The sequence below is a fragment of the Malurus melanocephalus genome, unplaced genomic scaffold (genome assembly GCF_030028575.1).
Source record: "Malurus melanocephalus ecotype Western Australia unplaced genomic scaffold, MMel_1.1 scaffold_196, whole genome shotgun sequence".
In the NCBI taxonomy this organism is placed as follows: domain Eukaryota; kingdom Metazoa; phylum Chordata; class Aves; order Passeriformes; family Maluridae; genus Malurus; species Malurus melanocephalus.
Window position 1 is genome coordinate 1,293,242 of NW_026623428.1, and position 23,947 is coordinate 1,317,188.

General features: G+C 46.3%; 1 protein-coding gene across 1 annotated transcript in view; it reads left to right on the forward strand.

Moving 5' to 3' along the window:
- The window catches only part of FLNB (filamin B), an 86,594-nt gene that overhangs the window by 17,096 nt on the left and 45,551 nt on the right, over positions 1–23,947 (forward strand). The window contains exons 4-5 of the mRNA XM_057373421.1: positions 21,875–22,123; positions 23,131–23,228. Of these exons, the coding sequence (XP_057229404.1) occupies positions 21,875–22,123; positions 23,131–23,228 (347 nt within the window). The remainder of the gene's footprint in view (positions 1–21,874; positions 22,124–23,130; positions 23,229–23,947) is intronic.

Genomic DNA, 23,947 nt, shown 5'->3' on the forward strand with positions numbered 1-23,947 from the left:
GCTGCCTTCCTATTTGTCTGTGGAACTTCCCGAGAGTGACSGGTTTGGGAGATCAAGGCTACTCCAGTCATGTCTGGCTTTTAGTGACTTCCTTTCTAGAAATGCTGCTGCAGCAGCACAGCTCCTTTACACGATAAGGCTGCGCTGCAGGGTGGCTGTAATAATTTAAGACATGTCTATTTGTTTTACAGCTTACTTGCATTGTGTTGACTTTTAAAAAAACAAATAAAATTTWAAAACCCAAACCCTGAGAAAAATTGAAGCTTTGAGAGAATGGAAGGGCTGTGACTGCTAATGCCTTTACCATATCCCACCCTCTGCATGAAGGGTGTACAGCTCCATCGGTGCTGTGCCACCTGAGCTGGAGCCAAGCAGTAGCACAGGAGCCCTTCTGTACAGTCCTGGATAAACTAAGCCTGTCCTGAAAAAACACTCTGAATGCCCTTTCCAAAAAAGAATTTTGAGTGAGCCTTGCAGTGCTTCACTGGGTTGAATGGCTGAAGGCCTCAGCACCTCTCCTGCAGGTGCAGCATCTGCTGGGATCACTACCTGTCCCTGGTGTGTTTTTCCCTGCAGGTTCTGAAGAACTTGAAGCTTTCTTTTTGCTTCTACTGTTTAGTCTCTTTTGTGTTGCTGAACAAAACCAGGGCTGTTGCAGGCCCTGGAGCTAAAGTGAAAAAAAGAAACTAGTAAAGGCTTTTGGTAGAGAACTTTTATGACCAGGTTGGTCTTTAGGGCCTGGGGTGTTTAGGGCCAACTCTGAACCAAACCAACTGGGAAAACCTGACAGCTGTGCCTGCTGGATTTCTGGCATTAATAATGCCATCAGACCTCTGCTAAGTGGATGTAGGGCCTGCTCCAGTTATTATTTAACTTCCAGGAACTTTTTGGAAGCCATGTGTTATGGCTCAGCTACTGCTGCTGTACTACTGCCACATTTTAAAAAACACCTTTTCAGTAGCAAGGTTTTGGCATTCAATGTTCGTCCATCTTAAATAAGTCTGCCTGTATACAGTGTTTGACCACAACCCTTTGTGGATGCACATTAGCAACYCAGCCTCTCCTGCTGCTGTTACTCCTTGTTGAGTCTCTGCTCAGAGGCTTTTGGTAATTTTAGGAAGCCTTTCTTCTAGGCATGAAGTGCCTTCACTTCAATGCAAAATTRGCTGCCTGTATGATTTACTGTAAAGAACGACATGAAGCACATAGGGTGCTTTGTGCCATCCACCAAAGATGGGAGTGAATGCTCTGAAAAAGCGGCTGTGACGGCAGGTGACTTCATGGAGCCTTGAGCCTCTGCTCAACGTGAGGTGCCTGCTGTGCTGCTCAAGTGTTAACAAGTGTTAAGTCTAGCTTTTTTCCTTGTCTGCTAGACTGAGATAATTGCAAATTCCTGGGTGCTGAGTGGCATGCTGCATGACAGGCACTGGGAGTAGGATGCCAGGAATGTAGAGCACAAGGGCTTAGCTCTTGGTTGAAGGAGCTGATCGACTCTACAGATTACTTTGCAGAGAAGGGAGGGGAGTTGAAGCTAATTTGGCACGGAGCTTGTCCCTAGAAACCCTGATAACTGCCAATAGGAGTTAACTGATTTAGTTTAGAAACAGAGGAGTTGGGTGACTGAAGCCTGGTTTTGTGGTGAGATCTGCCAAGTTGCACCCAAGCTTGCAGCTGGCAGGTCCTAGGTTCATACTCTGATGCTGCTCGGTGCCTGTTGGCAGTGATCTCATGGCCACTGCTCACCCAGCAGCCTTATGTCACTGGCAGAGGCAGGATGAGTGCCAAGCTGCCTTGTTGGGTAAAACTGTGGTCTTGGGCTGCTACAGGCAGATTGAGCAAACTGAAAAATGCAGTTTCTCTGCCARGTTCCACTTTCACCAGGTAAGTGAGCTGACCTGGCTTGCCTCACAATGGCAGGATGTCAAGTGGCARTGCAAGTTAAATGGATGGGCAGTGGCCCGTCTTCTGCTGTGGCAGTAGGATCTGATGCTGGCCTTGGCTACAGTTGTGTGGTTTGTTTTCAGGTTTGTCTTGGTGCTGGTCCCGTCTCCTGCTGCAGTGCTGCAGGGAATTAAGCTATGCCAGGAAGATGGGTCAGGAGAGGATGGGGTTATAATCATGGTCTGTTGGTACTTGCCTCATGGTGAGTCTGGTGGTCTTGGCGTGTCCCAGCTGCAGGAGTACTGACCAAGCCTAACCTTGTATTGGGTGGGGTTTTGGTTAATGACCGAGTACTCGAGGCACACACTGTGATCTGTTGTGTGCTAAAGATGAAAGTATCTTGACCTGTGAATCTGAGTACCTTATAAAAATCTCATTTTAGGAAAATAGTTGAGAACCAACTTTCTTCCCTAGAAAGATACACTAAAAGAGTGACAAAGCAAACCATACGTTTCTAGAGGGAAAGACAGTCTCTTGTAAAACAGTAAATGTGTTGTCCTGCAATACTTAGAGCTGCGTGCTTGAAACTGAAAAAAGAAAATGTATTTTCAGCCTGTGTACATTTAAGTGTTTTTCTGTCTCACTCAATGTTCTATTAACACATCATAAGGAGGTAGTCAAAATATACTTGCATTTTGTCTGCCACTTATCTGTGACTTCCCTGGAGGCTGTTTTCTGGAAAATATCCAGTGTGTCTTGGAAGCAGATTTCTGCTTCTTGGAAATGTGACACCTAATCTTTCCCCTTGAAAATAGTTTTTGATCGACTGGCAGTGGACCTCTTTGCTGGAGGTGGCTTCAGGTTTGGAGAGTGCTTGGTCTCCTCAGAACCTTCTGTTTCAGTAGTTGGACTGCTGGTCTAATGAAAAAGTGGTTTTGCCTGAACTATGAATTCCAAGTTACAGGAAGCTTTAAGGTAGCTTACACAGACTGTTCTTGCATTCTTTTACATATGAACGGAAACTTGTAAAGTGATCAAACTTCAGTAAAATTACTTGGGGCCAGTTAGACTAATGTGCTAAACAGCTTTTTCATTTAAGGCACTGAAGGCTATGCCAGCTATTCAAGGACTGAAATCTTAACTGCTCCATATTCTAATGCCACGTCCTGTATTGACTTACATGGGGATGTTTAAATCTAAATGGGTTAGGATAACTCTTTTCTATCCTACAACTGTAATCTAAGAATGTGGTTAGCCTTGTGTGTGGTCATGCTGCTATGTTGCCAGCATTGTTCTGTGTCTGCTCCAAGCAATGGGAAGTAAAACAATGGTCTCTGAATCCCCCAGGCTGCAGAGGAATTCKGTTTTCTCTCTGCCCCTCAGAAACAGACTTTGATGAACAGCTAGTTTGGATCCCAAACAAAGCTCTGCCAAGTTTAGACCACTAATGCACGTTTAGCCAGCACAGCAGAGTGAAAGTGTGTTGCAAGTGATGCTGGAGTGAATAAACCTCTGCTGTACTGTGACACTCGCCAGGTCCCACCAGCATCGGGTGGCCCTGTCTTCCTTTACTGCCTGGCATGATAGTGAACTCCTGAATATRGCACCTGGCTTGTAAGTCATTACAGTAAAAAAGACACAGAGCTCGGTGACCTGATGTTTGGCTCTGTGTGGTATCAAGGGTGCCTGAAGTGCTTGTTGTAGCAGCTCTTGCTTACAAAGCATTGAGCCTGACTCTGGTTGTTGGTGAGGTAGCCAGGCTTTCTGTAGACAAACTGCAGGTGTGCCTGTGGGGTTTTCTCGCTTTTTGTGTGTCCTTTGATAGTCCTGTGGGTCCAATACCCACCCATGGGAAGAGGCAGTGCACCACAGTCATGATGGGCACGCATGGTGGGTAGAAATAGGTGAAGAAGGGTAGCTGCAATTGRCTTGGATGTGGCAAGAAAAACGGAATCTGTTACAGTGTGTCTCTGCTGGAGGAAGGAAGTGCTGTGTAGCTGAAAGTCAACTGCGGGAAGGCACTACCTACCCTTGTAAGGAGATCTGAGCAGTCTGCTACAGCCTTCACTGTACAGCACTGCTTAGTTTGTTGCAGGCTGAATTCATGCTAGTGATCAAGGGATGGTGGTGGTGGAACAATATGTGACTTTATGTTGTATTTGGAGGAATAAGAGTAGCAGTTTCATGAACATACTGTGTCTGTGAGACTTGTGCTAGCTGTTTTTATATCTTTTCTTGATTGCTGTACTTGTCTGTGTGCGTGGTAGCGGTGGATGCTCACTCAGCCTCTTGCAATGACCTGCTGGGTGGGGTGAGTAGAGCTACTCTTGCTCTTCTTGGGAACTTGACCTCCGGTTCAGAGTTGAGTCAACTGAGATCTGAGGTTCTGTGCAATGGGCTAAGCAAGCTCTGCCTGTTTATTTGGATTTGTGCAATGAAACACTAGTGAGTTTTTCCCCTTAGGTCCTGCTTCTGGGAAGCTGGTGCAGATTTTCTTTCCCCACAAGGCAAAAGTTTGTGTAGCTTGCACTCCTGCCTGTTTGTGTTCCTTGTGAGGAAGAACTGGTGCTCTGTAATCTAATATGGAGGACTTTCTTCTAGGYCATCATTAGGAGATAAATCCCAGTTCTGTACTCAAAAGCCTTGCTGTAAGTGTACGCTGTATCTTAATCACACAGTTCTCTGGGCTCTGATGTGGTCTCTAACCTGTCTGTGAGCCTCCCTTGTCTTTCTGTTCCTCCTGCAATAACCTTGAATTTTGAAGATGCCTACAAAATATTTGGTACATCACAGTGCGGACTGGATCTGCTGTGGTGGACAGTAGACAATGGATTGCAGTTCCTTGTGTAAGCRCTGTCCTGCTGCAAGCAGCTGAAGTCCAACATCCATTGTAAGATGTATGCAGTGTCTACTTTTCATTGTGCTCGTATATGGCAATTGGGATACAACCACTGCAAGAATAAACTGGATTTTTTGTGTTAGTGAAAACAAGCTAGGCCACTTCAAACAGCAGCCAAACGAAGCTTTGCCCAAGTTCCTGAGGAAGCAAGGGTTGCCTGGCACATCCTCCCTTGCGGTAAGTAAGGCAGCAGACACTGCCCTGGGCTGCCTGGGAGTGGGCAGAGGGTGGAGCAGCTGAATCCTGTCTCCTCTGGTGTGATGGATTGAAGTTGTTGGGACCTCCTGCTGACACTTCCCTTGAAAGAAAGCAGCCATGTCCCTCTAAAGTGTCTGAGAAGAATGGCCACACAAGCAGCTGCACTGTCTGGTTCCTGGTGGGATGCCTCCTCTGAGTCAGGTGATGGTCCTCTGCTGTTCCTTACATCCTACAGAAGTAGACAACTAATCTAATGGGAAGGAACCAATAAATGCAGAAGGCAGTCGCTTACTTTAAAGCATAAATTAATCAGATACTTCAGCGTTAATTTCTCTGGATCACTGMAATATAGCAAGTTTTAATGGTCAGGCTGGTAAGTTGGTAGTGGCAGAGCTTTGACCGTCCAGGCTGGACCCTTTTTTGCAAAGGGACAAGCTGTTTTCATTTAACAGCAGCAGCAGGTTGCRTGAACTCTCCTGCCAACGTTACCCAGTAACAGCACAAAACTGATTCTGGGCTGCAATGACATCATGGGCTGTGGCTCCTTCTCCCTTGCTTCGGGCCATGCTGTAAGTCATGACGCATTTATTTGTCAGAGCATTGAATTACTCCGGCATGAGCTGGCCAGGCTGCGTGGCAGCACAGTTCCCAAATGATGGGACCTCTGAGGGCGAGGTGGGTGCAGACTGCCACGCAGACACCYAGCCTGCCTGCTGAGGGGGGCAAATAGGGCAATTGCTGTCGCAGCAGCACATCCCAGTGTCGCATTGGTGAGGGCGGTGCTGGCATGGGTGTGGTTACTGTGCTGAGCAGAGGCTGTGAGCCACCCTCTGCTCTCCCCATGCTGCTGGGGTCACTCTTGCTGCTTCCTGCTTGTCKGGGTGGGGTGCCAGCATTTGCGACACTGGCCACAGCCCTCTGCATGGTTGCTCTGCTGCAGAACAGCAGCTGAAAGCACTGGAGGCAGCTGCTAGTAYATGGCTGATGYACGCTTCCATCCACTTTTTGTGCTAAAATCTGGGGGTTCAGCTTATTTGGTGAAACCTGTGTGATGAGCTCCGGGCTGAGCTGTTAAATGCTGCTCTGAAATGCCAACTCCTGTCCTTTGCGTTGATRCTGTGAGCACGTCTGGACCTGGGGGCTGCCCCAGCCTGACCCCGGAGTAGGAAGCTGGCRGCTGCTCTCCTCTGCGGCTCACAGCCCACGGCCGTTTCAGGCTACCCTCTGTTCTTGTAGCTGCCTACTGGTTTTGATTAGTCTGTGGCCTCTCTTGTAAGGAGACAATATATGTGACTGTATTTCTGAGCCTATATTAAAGAGCACTGTCCTGGTTGATGGGCCAAAAATGAGCAACTGGTGAGCTATGTTGTGTACACGTCTGCTCTGAGGCCCTGCAGCAGAAGGCACAGCGTACTGAGCTGTGCTCAGCAAACAYCTGTGATACGAGCATCTGAAGGTTATTCAAACACAGAAGAGGAAATACTGTTCCCCTTGGCTAAATACTAACTTGCTCTATCGGCGTTTCCTTTAATTGGTCTAATTAACTGTTTTGCATTCCCTTTTCTCACAACAACCTTGCAGTAGTAGGTGCAGCAGTTTTAGTGGACTTTCAATAGGCAAATACTGACAAGCCAGGTCTTGGAACTAGTTTAGGTCTCAGTGCTAAAACACCAATGAGTACATCTTGGAGGTGAGCTTTACCTTTATGCAGATCCTCCCTTTGTTATAGGAGCAGGTTTCCCTGGTCTTGGACCAAGAGAAGAGCCTGACCTGGGGGATATGTGTAGGGTCCTGCATTTGTCTTTGATACATTTTCCATGCTGGGAACTCACAGTATAATAAATAMACTTTGTCGTGGTGCACGACACAAATCTTGGATTTATCTGTCTGCTTTTGATCATTGCTACAGAACAGGAAATGCTGGCTTGCTAAACAAAATTGTTGTCTAACTGTCATCTTGATGGTGCAACAAATCACATTACCTCACCAGCACAGCTAGATAGTGAATTTCTGTAAGGTTTCCTTTTCTCTGCAAGACTAAAAGTAATTCTGCTTCTTGTTCTCCCAAATAATCTGAAGTTTAGGCATCTTTGAGTGTACTCCAGCACCTGGATATTCCTGAAGGACTGCTGTTTGCTTGTGTCACTCTAGTTGCAATGACTCTGAGCAGTTGTCACTTGCTCAGACATGACATGTTATCAAATTTCCTTGTGGGGTACAAGTTGCTCTCTGAGCAGAGTTAAAATATCATCTGTGGGAAGAYTTGGGATGTTAATCGTGTTGTTTCAGCTTTGTTCCGGCTGTTGATTACCAGTGTGGTTGCATGCAAATATCCGATAGCTCATGTAACCACTAGAACAAGATCAATGATCTAATTAAAAGTCAAATAGAAACAGTTTTAGTTGTCTCTGGGGATTATTTCTTTTTTAGGCATGTAGTAAAAATGCAGCTATGAAGAAGTAGAAAAATTAGGTTGGTGACTGCCAGGAATATTTGTGGTGACACTTGAAAGGGCTGTGACTTCCGCTGCCACAGYCTGAGCTCACCAGTGCCAGACAATGCTGCTGTCAGAAGTCAGGACAAAGACATGGAGGCTTTCAATCTGGGACCACAGGACCCTTTACAGTGGTGCCATCCTAATGCTCTCAGTACTTTGTGATTCTGAATTCCTGTGCTATTTAGTGCTAATGGATGTAAGTTTGATTCTCTTAACAGAGGGTGCAGCATATATGCTGAACACTGACATCGAACATGGGTGGCCAAAGGGAGTGGGGTAACTTGCCCCCACCCAATACAGCTGGTTTGGAGRAGACCCCAGCTGGCAGAGGTTGCTGCATGTTGGTAAACCAGCTCCTGTACTACTCTGGCCTAACCTGATCCGAGCAAGAGTGAGGATTGGCAGCTCAGTTAAGGTGCCAATGACCAAGTGAGTTGTCTACTCACTTGTTGGAGGCCACAAGTCAGGTGACACAGGAGTACCTGCAGGTCTTCAAGCTGCAGTGTGCCCTGGAGCTCCCAAGAGCCATGCAAAAGCAGGTGCAGCTCCCGAGTAGCCAGTTATGTCTTTTGCATCCAAAAAAAGTCAGAAGAGCCTGAGATAGTCTTCTAGTGGTCCAGCTTCTCTCCAAAAACATGAGTGAAGAAACACTGATTGCATTCACCTCACAGCCACTGCACAGCAGGATGGCTCAGCTTTACCCTTGGATTGTCCCACTGGATGATCCATGGCTGCTCAGTGAGCATTGCTGAGCATGCTAATGACTTGCAGACATCTGCAGTTATAGGGATAGAAGCCTGTGGTACTCCTGGACAAGGGYATTGCAAAGACCTTGGCCCAGAGAATTAACTGCATTGCCATTGGGTTTCTCACTGGAGTACATCCCAATGTACTGCTTTCTGCAAGGAAGCAGTTTGGAGCTACTCTGCACGGGTTGTCTCATGGAGGTGGTTTGCTTTGCTGTCAAAGTACCAGGAGCAGCAGACTTGTGTGAGGAGCTGCTAGTTCAGGCCCTGTAAACAGAGATGTCTGGGATTTCCTGGGTGGAAAGCTCTGCGGAATGACTCTTGACTCAAACAGGGAAGCCCCCTGAAGTTGGKGGCTTCAACAAATCCAGTTCAAATTTTGCTCTGGTTTTGTAGCTAGCTCTGAGTTCAGTGTTTGAGTAAAGAAATATTTCTTCTCATATAGATAAATAACTGAAGAAAACTGTCCTTTTGACAGATTTTAATTGCAAAGACAAAAAATGAACTGCTTCACACATGGCGCTACAGCTATTGGTACTTCCTRAGGCACTGAAAGCTCAAATATTTTAATTAACCAGTTTTATTACTTAAACATAGGCMTTAACAATCTGCAGAATATTTCTTACTCTACCTGTAAAAAAAAAATAACTTGGACTTCTGAAGCAGTACCTAGGTAGCAAGAATATTCAGGCTGAAAGGTAGAAGTTGAAAGAAGCAGCCCAGACTTCCTCTGGGAGTAAGTTAGACACCTGTGGGGCTCTTGTTRTGTCTGGATGGAGGTGATAGTATGCCAGTAAACATTTTTCATGGTGAAATGAAGGAATTGCTAACAAACGACATCATTTAATGCTGCATCAAACCTGGTAGGTAACTGGAAGAGGTATAAGAGATCAGGCAGAGCAGCATAGCTTGTGAAGTTACTGCAACTATTCCAGCTCTAGAAAAATTGCCCCTAGAGCCACTGCTCTATATATTTAATGCTGTGTTAAAAATATGAAATRCAATAGGCTTGTAAATGTGAGCAGTGTGAGACTGCAGATTAAAAATGGGATCTTGCATCTGGTAAGGATTTGAGTAATTGCCTGGACCCTTCTCGGTCAGCATGTGTGTGGTGGAGTGTTGTCCTTGAAGACTAGGCAGAGTCTGCAAGCTTGTGAGGTTTGGAAAGGCTGGTGTGAAGCCTTTAGTTGGAGGATTTGAAGTCCAGCCTCTGGAGAGGAAAGGTAGTATCCCTCTGAGTGCTGGCTAGTTTGGAAAATCTGTTAGCAGCCAGAGCCTGTTACAGCTGAGCAGCTCCTGACAAAGTTGGCTGATGGTGTCAAATGAGCAGAGCTGACTCTGYCTCTTACTAGGAGAGTGGGAGGATGGCCCCTGAGTAGAGCCCTGGCATGGCACAGCACCATGGTGCGGGAGGGTAGCTCCAGGGCCTGGGGCTGGCCAGCCCATGGCAGCTGGGGTGAGATGGGGACTTGGACTACTCAGAGCCTCGCAAAACCCACACATTTGAAGCAAAGCTTTGCTGTGCAGGGAGTGAGTTTGAGTGGGAGGCGGGGGTATGTGGTCTGCAGGAGCGGGTGTCACACAGCTGGGGCTAATGTGTGCTCAAGCTGTACCATTAATCCCAGMTGGTCCTCTTTAAGGTGCTTGGAGACCACCCGTGCAGACTGTGCCTCTGCAGATTCACCACCATGTTCCTGCTCATGAAAGCTCCTCTCAAAAGAGGTCTGTCTGATAGAGGCTGCCACCGTTGGATGAATTACCTGGGCCTCAAGCCAAGCGTCTATTCCTTATGTTAGCAGCTTGTAGCTGAAACCTTATAAACACAGCGCTGTCGTGTGTGGGATGTTAAACACTCAGGGCTCAAATCGCCACTGTGCAGGGGAGAGCCTTGTGTATGTGCAGATGGAAGTGTGTTTACGGCAGCATTGCACAAGCGTACAAAAATGTGTTCAAACTTCTTTGTTTCCCCAGAAAGAGGGGAAAGCTTTTTCCTTCAAGATGCAGCTGCATAACTAAGAATTGTTCCAGGAAGAAAGTGACCCCATTCCTTCTTGGAGAGGGATAGTCATGGTTTCCAGTGGAGGGGGAGGATAGGTGTCTGTATGTGAAAGCTCATGGGGAGTTAAATCTAGTTGGCTTGTACACAGAAACTTGAAGATTTCTTTATAATTGTCATGGAAAAGCAGCAAAGCCTTTCAAGCCATGCACGTGTTTGTCGTGACTGTGTCCTGTGCATTCTTACTYGATGTGCAGCTGCAGGAAGCAGCCTGGCTGTGTGTCACACCGTCCTGATGGACACTCACATGGCAATGCTGTGGCGATGGCTGGAGCTTGCAGACAGGAYGATGGCTCATTTTGAGTCTTTCACATCATCACAGCAATGCTGAAGGGCAGTGGCCTGGTTGAGACAGTTTTGGTGTTGGGGTGTGTAGGGATTGGGCTACTTCTGGTGCTGTGTGTTTGTGTTGAGTGAGTGCTATGTCTGAATGTCAAAATGAGCTGATAAATAGGATCAGATTTGGAGGATATCTCCAAAGTGCCTGTTCTTATCTACATTGGGGGTACAATTGCATGTGTTGTAGTTAGTCCAGCCAGCCACTCAGCCCYACACGGCCACTCACTCACTTCCCTGCAGTGGGAAGGGGGAGAGAACTAGAGGAGTGAAAGTGGAAAACTCATTGAGACGAGGACAGTTTAGTAAGCRAAGCAAAACAAGGCATTTATTCACCACTTCCTATGGGCAGGAAGGTGTTTGGCCATCCATCACATATAATGGTTGCTGGGGAAGACAGGTGACATCACTACAAATTTTCCCCCCTTCCTTCTCCTGGTTTCATGCTGAGCATGACAGCATATRGTGTGGGATATCCCTTGAGTCMCTGGGGGTCTGCTGTCCTYTCACAGTTTCTTGTGTATCCCCAGCCAGCTCGCTGGTGGGGTGAGAGGCAGAAAATGCCTTGACTCTGTGTAAGCACTGCTCAGCWGTAACAAAAACATCCTTGTGTTATCAACACAGTTTTCAGCACAAATCCAAAACCCAGCCCCATTCCAGCTACTGTGAAGAAAATTCACTCTATCCCAGCCAAGCTGAGCAGAGCATTAGAGTTTGATTACCTTTCTTGTTGCTTCTCAGGGAAATGGTTGGACAGAGATAGCTGACCTGCTGATGCATTCTGGAATAACTCTGTCATTAAGCTGCAGAAGGTTGCAGAGCATCTGTRATATGGTACCTGAGCTTATATGCTTCAAAACAAGCCTGCATCGAGCARTGCTTTTACGTGCTCAGAGTCAGAGATTATCAAAACTGAGACAAACCACAAATCTTTTGCAAAGTTAAAGTAACTGGGAGGGTACTTTCTGATGTGTGACTAACCCCAGACCACAAAATGTGCTCCAGTCCTCAGTACTTTGGTGCTGCAGTGCAGTGTGGAGATGGGTTKAGCTGTGCAGGGCTGCATGAATGGGGATTTCCTTTGAACAGCCCTGTGCACAGTGAATCACAGTCAGTGTAGCAATTCTGGTTTCAAATGGAAAAATTGAATCTTGGTGTATGTTGTGGCCAAGGATTTCCCCAAACAGTAATCACTTCTGATAATTTCTAATGTGTTGGTTTTGGCTTCACAAAGTCCATCCCTTGCAGCTTTTGTGCCTGGCGTCTGCTGCACAGAAGATGTTAGACAGTCCTATCTGAATAGGCTCATTTATCTCGGCAAGATTTTACATGCTGTTCCATATAACTATCTTGACCTACCCCCAGTGTGAGTAAACAGTCTGTTAGTAGCGCAGAGGTCACTCTGGTGTCTGGAAACCTCTGTATTATTYGTTGCTTCTTTGGTCTTGCCGAGGCATCTTTTTTTTTTTTGCAGCCCTGTCTCTTGAAACTCTTTCACCTCCAACTCACTCTGGTGCCTGAGGGTGGACCTTCCTGTTGTCCCCTGCAGTGAGCTTGGATGGTTCCTTCAGTAATGTGAGATACAGCACAGCACTAATGGCTTGTCACCCAATGCCTCTGCCAGCCCCCTGGGAGGTCTTTGCAAGAACTAGACAGGTTCTTGACCTTGATGAGACCTGAAGTAACCTGTGAGATTTAGGATTACCTTAATCCTAAGAGATGGTTACAGGACTCTTAGGCTTCAGAGAGAACCTGTGGCTTTGTTGCGTTACTTGCAGTATTCTGTAACTACAGTTGTTTTTATCAGCTCAGCCTTTCTGACTGAAGCTTGGCTTTCTAGTTGTGTAGGCACAAAATGTGTTGTAAGGAGGTGCTTTTTTTTGTTTGCACGCATGAATGAATAGCAACCTTCACTTGATCAGACTTCTAGAGAAGTATTTTGTGCAAAGTGTAGACAAGTCTACAGTTGACTAAAATTTTAATGTCTTGCTTAAACTGAAACTCGTTTCCTGTGAATTGGCTAGCAGTGTTGCTGACTCAGGTGTAGCTGTCYGCTCTGATGGGAAGGTGAAGCCTTCCTGTGCCACGGCAGTGAATGTACTGACTCCTGAGGAGCACAGGCCTTGTACAGGATCATACCCTTTTCACTCCTGTCTCATGCCTGGAGGAGGGAGGTGTAGTTTGTGTCATGTCACTTGGTTTCAAAAGCTGAGCCAAGTGTTTCCCGGCAGAGTGTGGCAAAGGCAGGAGGATGCCTTTCTTCTCCCTCCCTCCCTCCATAATTTAATAGAAATCCAATTCCGGCATGTTCACTCCCTGCTGCAGGGACTTTCCTTCTCCATTTATTCCTGGATGATTAATCAGCACTTGGGGGCCTTGTGCTGTGCTGTCCCTTGGCTTCCTTGAGCACCCTTCCACGCTTCTGATCCTGGGGCTGCTGGGGGTGAGTGTCCRTGTGGATGCTATCCTGAAGCCCTTTTCTGCAGCCCATCCCATGCTGCCAGGTGCTGTCCCAGCCCACCCTGTTGTCCGTGAGTTTGATGCAGTCGGTCTTGGCATGCTGCCAGATATGCTGTCCTGGGTGATGGGGGGCTGCTGAGTTGTCTTGAGCCCAAGGGGAGCAGAACTGTCCCATGCACTCTTGGGCTCCCTTTGCATAGCGAAGCATCAAGGGGCTGCAGACCTGTCCTTGCTCTGCCACCCACCTTCCTCTCATTCCTCCCTGGAAACGTGGATCTTTGCCATCAAGGGGGGATTGTACGTCAACTGCTGGTTCAGTGCCGGTGCAAATGGGAGGTGGCGGTGTCCCAGCCACTCCTGGGGCCGGCAGCAGCACCGAGGGGCGTTGGGATGAGCTCAGCAGCGGGGAATGTGCTTTGCTGGTGCAGGGGCTGTGCTCACAGGGCCCATTGTGGGGTGGTTTTGGCAGCAGTGCCATGGCCAGCGTCGTGCTGCGGCAGGCCCAGAGCTCGCTGTGCCGCCGGCCGTGTGCGGGGCGGGAGTTGCAGGTGGGGCACGGGGTTCCATGGGTGGGGAAACCCCCGTGTGATGCCTCCTGTCCCCCCGGCTGCCGGGCGCTTGGCCGTGCCAGTTCTTGAGGCGAGCCGGGGTTTTGGGGTCAGTGTGGCGCTGGCACGCTGCCCCGCCAGGCTGGCGAGGGGCTCGCTGGCAGCAGACAAAGCAGCGCTCATGGCGACTTGCCGCTCTATAAAGGCTGAACATTCAGACGCCTTCCTCCCCCGTCTCAAAAGCGTCTCAAATAATGGGCACAACATTCCTGTATGTGGCTCAGCTGGGTATCTGTGCTGCAGTCCTGCAGCTGTCAGTGGGGACCTGCTTGGCAGGGAGCAGCCGAGTCTGGAATAGCCATTGTGAGTGGCAGCTCTTATTGTTCTGTATTGCATCCCTGCTCATTGCTAATCCCATCCCAGCAGCGTGCCGGCAGCACGGAGCCCATCTGGCGCTCACAGGGAGCATTCACAGCAAGGATTGGATGTGCACTAACACCTGCCTGTGGCTCTTCCTGGACATAAGAGTAATGCTTCTTATATCCCAACTTGGGATATGGCACTTAAGGCAGCAGAAAACTAGGTGTGTTCAGACTGAAAGTATTAAGGAATTTGGTCATAAGCCACCTGCAGTTTGACATTTTTTCTCCACCCTTAAATTCCTAGTTTTGAAATTCTTGACTTCTCCTTCTAGCCTCCTTGAGTAATTTCAGTTTGTCTTGGGGAAGCTGGGTTGTTGCTGTTATACTGCTGGCTTAAACTTGCTCTGTGTTATGCCTTTGCCTTCTGGGTGTGAGACATGAGTGGCCTTTGGGTGCCTGTTAAGAAGTTGGGCAGAGCTATTTCAATCAGTATTTTGCTCCTCAGAGCTCCATTGGTTTGATTATTTTTATTCTTTACTGTAGTTTTCTTGCCAAGCCTACACTGAAAGGACTGTATTTGAACTTACTTTTTCAGTTGCCAGTTCCACCTCATGAGATCCTTTTCAGAGGCCCAACATGCACCAATAGACAGTACAGGGTGATGGATGCAACAGTGGCCTGAAGTTCTCTGTCATGATTGGTTTCAAGCTCAGTTAAAGTAAACATTATTTTAATAGTTTAAAACCCTCTGAAGTGTAATGTTTAGTATCTTAGATCTGGAAATTTATCTCACAAAGGAATCTTACTATTTTTTCTTTCTTTTCTTTTCTTTTTTTCTTTTTTTTTTTTCCCTAAATAGCCAGTCACCCTGGTAAGCCTAGACAAAATGGTCTTCTCTGTCCTTTGCAAAAAAAAAATGAAACCCCATATTCTTTTCCTTCTCCTGTACATGCCCAGATGAGCTCTCAGTTACTGTTCTTACAACCCTCCAGTGAAAAGTCATTCCTCCTCTGGAAAACCTACCTTGTAAAAAGTTTAGCGGGTCTCTGAGTGTACATGGTGCATCACTTAGGCTTCCCAAAGATGCACTTCCTCAGTGATGGACTCCCTGAGGCTCGTCACTGAAGCTGAGCAGGGGCTGTACCTTGGCAGGGTGTGGGAGCTCAGCTGGGAGCAGGTGAGCTGAAAGCCCAGGGATATTCAGGTAAGCTGAATGCTGAGGAGCAGCTCTCCTAGGGGTCACAGCAGTGCCTGCAAATGCTGCTGAGAAGCAGAGATGCAATGGGACTGGGGCACATTGCAGTTAGAGGCTGGCAGGTCACAGCTACGAATCCATGAAACTGGCCCACGTTATGCTAGCTCTGGGGGTGAGCGGCTGCAGGGAACAGGAGACAAGCGATGTGTGACCCTGAGGAGCTGAGTTGTGGGCCTGGGCTTAAGGGACACTGGAGAAAATGGTTGCAGTTGTTCTCAAAGCACAAAGGAACCCCAGAAATTGATTTCAAGACATGTTATCCCTACAGAGGATGTCGCTAATGTCTTTAGCAGGCACAGTAAGCCTGCAAACACATACTGTATGCTTCAGCAAAGAATTTCTTTGGGCAGCTTGCTCAGCTCCATCTCATCTGCATACYTCTGTTTGGCATGTGCCTCTGTTCAATGTGGTGTTTTCTCTGTTCCAGAAGATTAAGCCCTAATGATTGCTTAATTTTTTGTCCCCCAGCTGCTATAGCTATTGAACAATAGGTGAGAATAACTAGAGGTGGGGAAATGCTCAGACACTTAAAGACATAAAGATCTAAAATTCTTACAACTTCATTCATAACTGATCCATAATTTAGATGAACTTTGTGTGTTCTATACAAAATTACTTCTGTGTCTGAAAATAAGGTGTAAGGGCTGTTGGTGAGACTGCTCSTTTGTTTTGTATTGAGGACCATGCATCTTGGGTTCTCCATCCATATAATGCACAGAAGTGCATAAATAATGCATAAAAGTTTAAATAGGGAACACATAAAAAATTAAGAGGAGGACCACTTTTTAGAGAAGGGGGATGCAAAGATCAGTGCTGGTAGTGGTTTAACTTCTCTGTGTGAAAATCAACAGCAAAGCTCCTGAGATGGCTTTGTGAGATAGTGAACAAGCTGTATTACTGCAGCCTCAGCCATGAAACTGTTTTAAAAAGAATAAAATTCTCTACTCAAAAGCTGCTTTTTCAGTCCTTCATTTGTTTTGCAATACTTCCACAGTCTGTATGACTAGCTCGATTTAGTAAGGAAGCTGTCTGCTTCGGTAGCTTATCTTGTTTCCACTAATTGTCCAGCAGAGAATGACTTGCAGCTCTGCTGTAGGGCAGAGTTTAAGGAACATTGCCACAGTTTGGGTAGTACTTATGCTTAATCTGAATGCAGAGCAGACTTGCACATGAGCAAAAAATACTAGTCACAAGCTTGTTTATACATTTTTTTTTTTAATTGTAGAATTGTAGACCTAATAAAGATCATTTTGTTCAAGCCATGTTTTCCAAGCAGAGTTCAGGGATTTCTGCTGGAGTAGACAAATGTGCAAGKTTCAAACCAGTGCCAGGTTTCAGTTCTGGCATTGGCTCCTGGGGCAGCTATAAGCACAAGTACAGAGGACCAAACATTGGCAGTTTTCCACTTGGTAGGTTGGGTTGGGAAGTTTTTTGTGGCYCAAGCCATAAAAATGACACGCATTTGTCTCAAAGTAGTCACGTTGCCGGCACAGACTAATCRCACTACTAGCTGAAGCCCTGGCACTTTAACATCTTTCTTTTTGCTTTGAGGAACATGATTTTAGCACTCCAAGTGTAACATATCATATTAATATTTAGTATAGAGCAACAATTATAAATCAGTTTGAGCAGTTGAAACTTGGTTCCTTTTCAAGACCGAGACTGGTGGTATGTACTGCTGGCCTATGGAATTGCCATAATCCATTTTTTTGGGCTGGTTGCCACTTAGTTAATAGGATAATAAAAGGAGAAGAATTACAATCTAGACTCAGAGGTGTGATGGGGGAAGCAAATGAGCTCTGGTTCAGCCTGTTTTCCTCTTCACCCTACTAAGCAGCCACTTAATAGCTGACTAAGAAGCAGGATACTTTTACGTAAAACTTAATGTTGTAGACTATATATAGGCTTTTAATTTATTTTTTTTAAGAGTGAGTGCTTGCTTGTTCAATACTGTTTTTGAGTCTGCAGAACAGCTTAAGTCTGTCAGCATGTAGGTCATGTCAAGATGCATGCTGACAGCAGGACCTTGGCAGTGGGCTGACAACACCCCTTCCCTGCAGATGGCTCCTGCCTGCCTGCAGCTGAACGGGGGCTGTGCCTTGCTGATGGCTGCTGCTATTTTGTTGATGTTGCATTGTCATCGGGTACTTTTGGAGGAGGAAAGCAAGTTGGAGTTGGAGTAGTTAAAATGCACGTTGAAAAGTGTAGGTGGGAATCAAGGTTTGTGTTAAATCTGACCTTGAACCTTTCTGTGTTTTTTGCTTCTTGCTGGTTCAGGACAGCATGTCTAGCCATGAGAACTTGCAGACTACCTGAAAGTGATCACTTACAGCATTCAGAATTTCAGAGTCCACAGCAAGAGTTTGTATGGGACACCCACAAAATTCTTAGTTCTAATAATAATAAAAACCCCCAAACCCACCAAAAACAGTACAAAACCCCCTCTCCAAACCCTTCAGGCATTGGCTGTTCTAGATGGCATCTCTAAAGTTGTCTGTTTCCAGGTGAGCTGATTCCTCCCAAGTAATGGTGTGAGTCAAGAGAGAGGTCCTGTGGCATGGATTAATGCTGCATGCCTGCTTCATTCCTGCTTCATTCCAGCCCATGCCTGGGCTTCCCGTAAAAATGTGCCCTTTGAAAGYAGAAATCCGGTGACTGTCAGTAGGTATGAGTCAGCTGTGTAGGGACTTTGATCTCCAAAGCACACATCTCCTACCAGGGAACAGTGTTCTCTGGCACACCTGTAAGTGCATTTTGCAGATGTTAACATAAGCACTGTGACATGAATAAAGCAAATTATGCAGATAACCATGCTTTCTCCAAGAAAAGTTACATTAAAGCACTCTGCAAKGATGCTGTGAAGAGTTGGTTCAGCCCTGCTAAATTATCTTGGCAGATGAGATCCAACAGCTCACTTCCTCCAAGCCACAGGAAGGCAGGGACCAGTGGCTGTCTCCTGCATGGAGAGGGATTCTTTAATCTGCGGAAATGTGGCTGGTGCTTAGGAGTAAACATGCTTTCCCCATCCACCTTACCCGTTGAAGCTGGATGCCAAATGTGGCTGGGGATGGTAGAGATRAATTGTCAAGGGGCTGGGCTGTCACCATTCAGAAACACTGCCCACAAGTGTGCATGTCTATGTTRTAAATTTACTATGAGCTCAACTAGAGCAATTGAGAAACATGACTTTAAAGGGCTCTGTAAAGATGTAAAGTATTGGTTGTGTGAGTACTAAGTATGCCTAAAAGTAATTTTTGTAGTAGGAAAGCAGTGGTGGAAATCTGCTTTTAATGTAATCTGTTTTCCAGCCTGAGATGATCAGAAAGTGTCTTGAAGCAGAGCAGGGAAGGAGGGAATTCAGTGGAAAGCCAACTGAGCTAGGGTACAAGCAGTGCCTGTAGTAATGATTGTTGGTGCTTAAGTGTCATTGGAATATATTATTTTTTTCCGCTATCCCAACACCTTGGCAGTATTACACCGACAGCGTGCACTCAGAGCTGGTGGGGGATGCTTGCAAATTTGGTTGCACTAAGAGTGTTCTCAGGGCCAGCCCTGTGCTCCCTGTACAGGACCTGTGAATGGATGCGTGTCTTCCTGGGTGCAACTTCCATCTTGAAACACAAGAGACCTTGAGGARAATGCACTGAATATTTTTAGTCAGTTTATGAATAAGGCAGCACTCCTCTTCTGGGGGGGCTGAGTACTCAGGTGGAGCTGAGTTTTACAGCAGTGCATGGAACCTAAGCCTGCTTTGAGCTCTCTTTGGTCTTCTCAAAGAGAATGTGGAGGGTCCTTTAATATAGTGATAGAGATTGTGAGCCAGTGTTGGGAGTGGGGTGCCTGCAGGAAGGGCATGCGGGCAGCTCTGCTATGTGCTGATAAGGTCTCCTGTCCTGCCCAGGAGTCCTTCTCCCTCCCTACTCCCCACCCCAAATGAAAGCAGACAAACCCTCCTCCTTAGCTTGGAAAAAATTACATCATGAGATCCCTATGCCTGTCAGGAAGCTGGGAGGCTGYGAGAGCTTGCTAACTTGCTAACGAAGTGCAGTTGTGGCAATGGCACAAACCCCAGAGAGGAAGAGCTGTCCTGTTCCTGTGGTGACCTTTTCCTGTCATCAGGGCAGCAGCCCAGCCCCCGGATGAGTCTGATGAGGTGGGATATTCTTGTTCTTGCTGTGAAGCCCTGTACAAGCCGTTTTTCCCCCGGTCAAAGACTACAGCCCAGCTGTGCCTTTGGAGAGGGCAATGGGGTGCTGGGGGAACCTCTGAAGACACATCTGTTTTCTGCAGTAACCACAGTGGAGCGACATATAGATGTAATTTATGTGCTATGTATATAAAATGAGCCATTCTTTATCTCGGATAATGTGCGTGTAGCATTGTACTCAAGGTGGTTCTGTCCTGGCATTCCCCCTGGAAATGCTGGATAGCTTTCTGAAATGATCTTGCTTGTAGCATACTAAATCATTGCTGTATTCCTCTAGTAAAAATGCCGATGTCAATATAAATCTGAATCTTGAAGGCATTTCTGGAGCAGAGATGGGATGGCCTTTGGTGTGCTCCAGCACCACAGTGTGACCTGATGGTTGTGCTGTGGGGTGGGGTGGAGGCCCTGCTGGCACAGGGAGGAGGGGGGCAATGAGAGCTTGCACTGATAGCTTGGTGTAAGGGAGCATCTTCTCACCACTGACCAGTTTCCAGCTTAGCTGGAAAGAGGACAGAAATGGGTAACAGTAGGGCTGTTTAGTTGTTGCTAGGAGACCCACTGCTTACATGATGTAGACTTTTACCTTGGAACCTGTAATTAAGACCCAGTGGGGTTTAATCACCTGATAGCTATCTATGTGTATCTTGGACTGGATGTGCAATGAGTAGTGAGCAGCCAAGTGGCAGACACATACCATAATTCAGTGAGATTAGTCAAAACCGATGTTAAAAATTCCATACAAATAAAATCTGAGTAGAAACCAGACACTAGCTATCCAGAAAGTCCAAATGCCATTCAARGTCTGAAGTTACAGTATTATCTGTTTAGGACATACCGCTCTATTGTGAAACCATGTAAATATTAACCACTTYGCCTGAGCTTCGGGTTAAAGGGAACACCCTGGTGATTACTGTTCTTGGTCACTRTTCTGGATAATCACTTATTTTGAAAGTCAGTAGATGTTTTTGTATTGCTAAGATGGTGCTGGGTTGCTCCTTGGTCTCTGTAGCTGAAAGGGAGCAGGTAAGGCATGCCCAGTGGGTGTTATGCACAAGGAGGGTCACCATGGAGGACTCTGCCTGTTAACACTCTGAATTTGAACTGRAGAATGCAATCCAATCCAAGGAGCACCTTTGCTTTGCTAGGACTCTGTAAGATCCTTGTACAGTTATTCTGGTGGCATGGAAAGGAGTTTATACAGCTGTCGTTTTCCTTATTCCAGCATCTGCTGCAGGAGCTGGAGAGTTGACAAAAGCTTCCAGGTTACTTGTAACTTGCGTTGACTGAAATGGGGTTTCTGTAATAGTTTGCACTGAAATGGAGGAAAGAACAGAATGATGCTATGCTGCAACATGCTGCTGTGAATAAGAGGAAATTTCAGGCTGAGAGCATCCTGAAACATWGCAGAAGAGTTCTGGTTTGGGTGAACTTGAAAAAAACTGGAGCTGTTAGTAGTGTAATACAACCTAAGTAACAACTACAAGCTCAGAGGGAGGGGGGGCATCCAATCTGTGACTCATTAAAGCTAAAGTAACTTGTATGAGAATTCACACAACTGTAGTGGTCACTTCACTAGGCCAAATGTATGCASATAAGCATCCTGCCCCTGCAGACACTGCTTACGAAAATATGATCTTGATACCCAGCAGCCTTAAGCTCATCTCCATGGTGTGTCTTAAAGTGGAGCAGCAGCATGGCCACTCTGGTCATCAATGTTTCTTAAGCTGGAGTGTGGCATGAAAAAGCCAAAGCTGGCTTTCTGTAACTCTAAATATATAGTGTGAAGGGACAACATCTCATGTGATGGTGCAAAGGATCCTCCATGGATCTTCACTGCCCACTTTGCTGATTTACACAGGTCTTGATATATCCAAATTAATTCCAAACTCTATATTTGCTTGTCTTCACTACATAGTAGCACTTTTTTCCCCTATCATTTTTAATGCAAGTTATTGAAGTGTGTGGGAGATATGTTTCTGTATAAAAATGCTGTTTCCTAAATGGTGCTTTTAGCTATGCCTTGGAGTATTTCATGCCTGTTGGGATGCTGGGTTTTGTTAACTCCATCACATGCTGTTTGGCCTTTTTCATAAGATACAAATGCCATTACAAAATACAAGGTGGTATTTACCATCCAAATCCAAAATACCAGAGATCTTAAACTGCCRGTTCTCCAACACTGAGACTGTAAAGCTGAAGGGCAAGTCCCACCACCCTTGGAGAGCACTGAGTCCTGTGTGTCTTCTCTTTCCTCCTGTCTAATACACCACATGAGGAATGGTGTTTCTACCTGAACAAGTGCCTGCAGTGGCCAGGGTCAGTTTTCATGTCTTTGATTATCTGTGCATGAGTGCAGGCGCACTGTGTTAAAAACACACCTCTTTGCTTTAGGATGGCAAATAATCAGTTGTATGTCTTTTGTCTTCCAGATAGTAAAGCCATAGTTGATGGAAACTTGAAGTTGATCCTTGGCCTGATATGGACCCTTATCCTCCACTACTCCATTTCTATGCCAGTGTGGGAAGATGAAGGTGATGATGATGCAAAGAAGCAGACCCCTAAGCAGAGGCTGCTGGGCTGGATCCAGAACAAAATTCCTTACTTGCCAATCACAAACTTCAATCAGAACTGGCAGGATGGCAAAGCACTGGGTGCTCTTGTTGACAGCTGTGCTCCAGGTAAGTCCCTTGWTCTGATGGCCAGTATCTTTTCCTTGCTTACTGTCCTTGTGGCTGTTCTTCCTATGGGAGGGGGTTTTCACTGCTGAGCTGGAGATTGGAATGAGGCTTTCAAGAAAACCAAAAGAGGCCAAAGAGACCAGCTGCAGGAAGCAGCAAGTTGTAAACTACTTGGCCAAGAGAAATTCTGGCCTGAAGCAGAATGTGTGATTGCATTATGGGAGGCGCCATGTCTGAGCTTTGTATTGGGTGCAAGGGACAAAGGCGCAAATGCTGGCTCCTAAATGGAAGAAAGGCTTGTTCCCACGGCAAGTGCCAACAACCTTTCAACTTCAGGGTGCAGTGGGAGACTTCATGTGTTCTCCTGAAATAAGATTGCAGAGGGAGTACAGAACAGCCAGAAGCTGCACACTACCTGTAATTTCAGTGTTTAGCAAGCTGAGACTGAGCTGCTAAAGGCAAATAATTTGATGAAGTGTGAAAAAGGCAAAATTTCCTCACGTTCTTATTAGACAGCCTTGCTAGTGTGATTGGTTCTTGGTGCTCATCTAATGCCATCTGGGCTGCTGTGGCATGTGGTTGAAATTTTCTTTACCAAATATGCTGCAGGAGAGCAGTGAAACATAAAGGATAGTAGATTTAATTGTGCTAAATTTAGGTATCTTGCACAAATTAGAGGTGGTAGACGTCCCATCCCTGGAAAAATTCAAGGTCAGGTTGCACAGGGCTCTGTTGAAGATGTCACTGCTCATTGCAGGGAGGGTCTGTCTAGATGAGCTTTAAAGATTCCTTCCAGCCTAAACCATTCTACAACTCTACATAGGTTGTTGTCTTACAGGTGTTTCAATGAGCAGCACACACTTGTCTTGTGCTGGTTACTTCTACAAAGCTCTGAATGTCTTTCTGCAAAGCAGTGTAGCGCAAGGGGCTGTGGAGTTTGTACCTGGTTTCTTCAGCTAGGGAAGCACCTTGGCAGATAAMACGTGACAAATGAAATGTGCTTGTAGGTTTGTGCCCTGACTGGGAGACCTGGGACCCGAAGAARCCCGTGGACAATGCTCGGGAAGCCATGCAGCAGGCRGACGACTGGCTGGGTGTGCCRCAGGTAAGGCCACCGAGACATGGGCTGCCTGTGGGGAGCACAGTGGCCAGCTCTGGCCTTGTGACTAGCTGGGGTTTAACTTAAGGAAAGCAGGTGAAGCTGCTTGGATGCTTTGAAAAGTTACAGTTAACTCATGTAGAGAAAGGGTGCACTTGTAATGAAATGCAATTCATTTGAAATGTTACATTTCAGAGCTATGGGTGTAAGGTTTTGTGTAGGTGTCTCTGCTGAAGACATCTGCTGCTGCAGCATGTAAGGTAGGAAGAAAGGGCTGTGATGGTGCCTGCTCTGTTACTCCAGAGTGAGTTTGTTATGCTGCATTGAATTCCACAGAAGAAAAATGTACCAGCTTAGGAAATCACTTGYGATGATAGTGTTCAAACAGAGAGCACTGTATTTACAAACTGAATTATTTTCATGCTGATAACGTTGGACAGAATTCCAGAAGGCTCTGAAAAACAGCTTGTATTGTGGAAACGGGAGAAGAGACTGGTCAAAGGTTTTGCTTTGCACGCCTTGCAGTTCAGAGCTGTAGTATACAGGATTATGAATTGCTAACTTTTCGGTATCAGTTATCCCCATGTCACTTTTCAAGGGGTACATAACTACTGTTGCCTTGCCTTGATGCCATTAAGCTTGTTGCAGTCTCCTGAGAACCCCTAATAGTCATGGCACAAAAAAACCCCAAACCGCACTGGGACTATAATAAGATTCTTGATTTT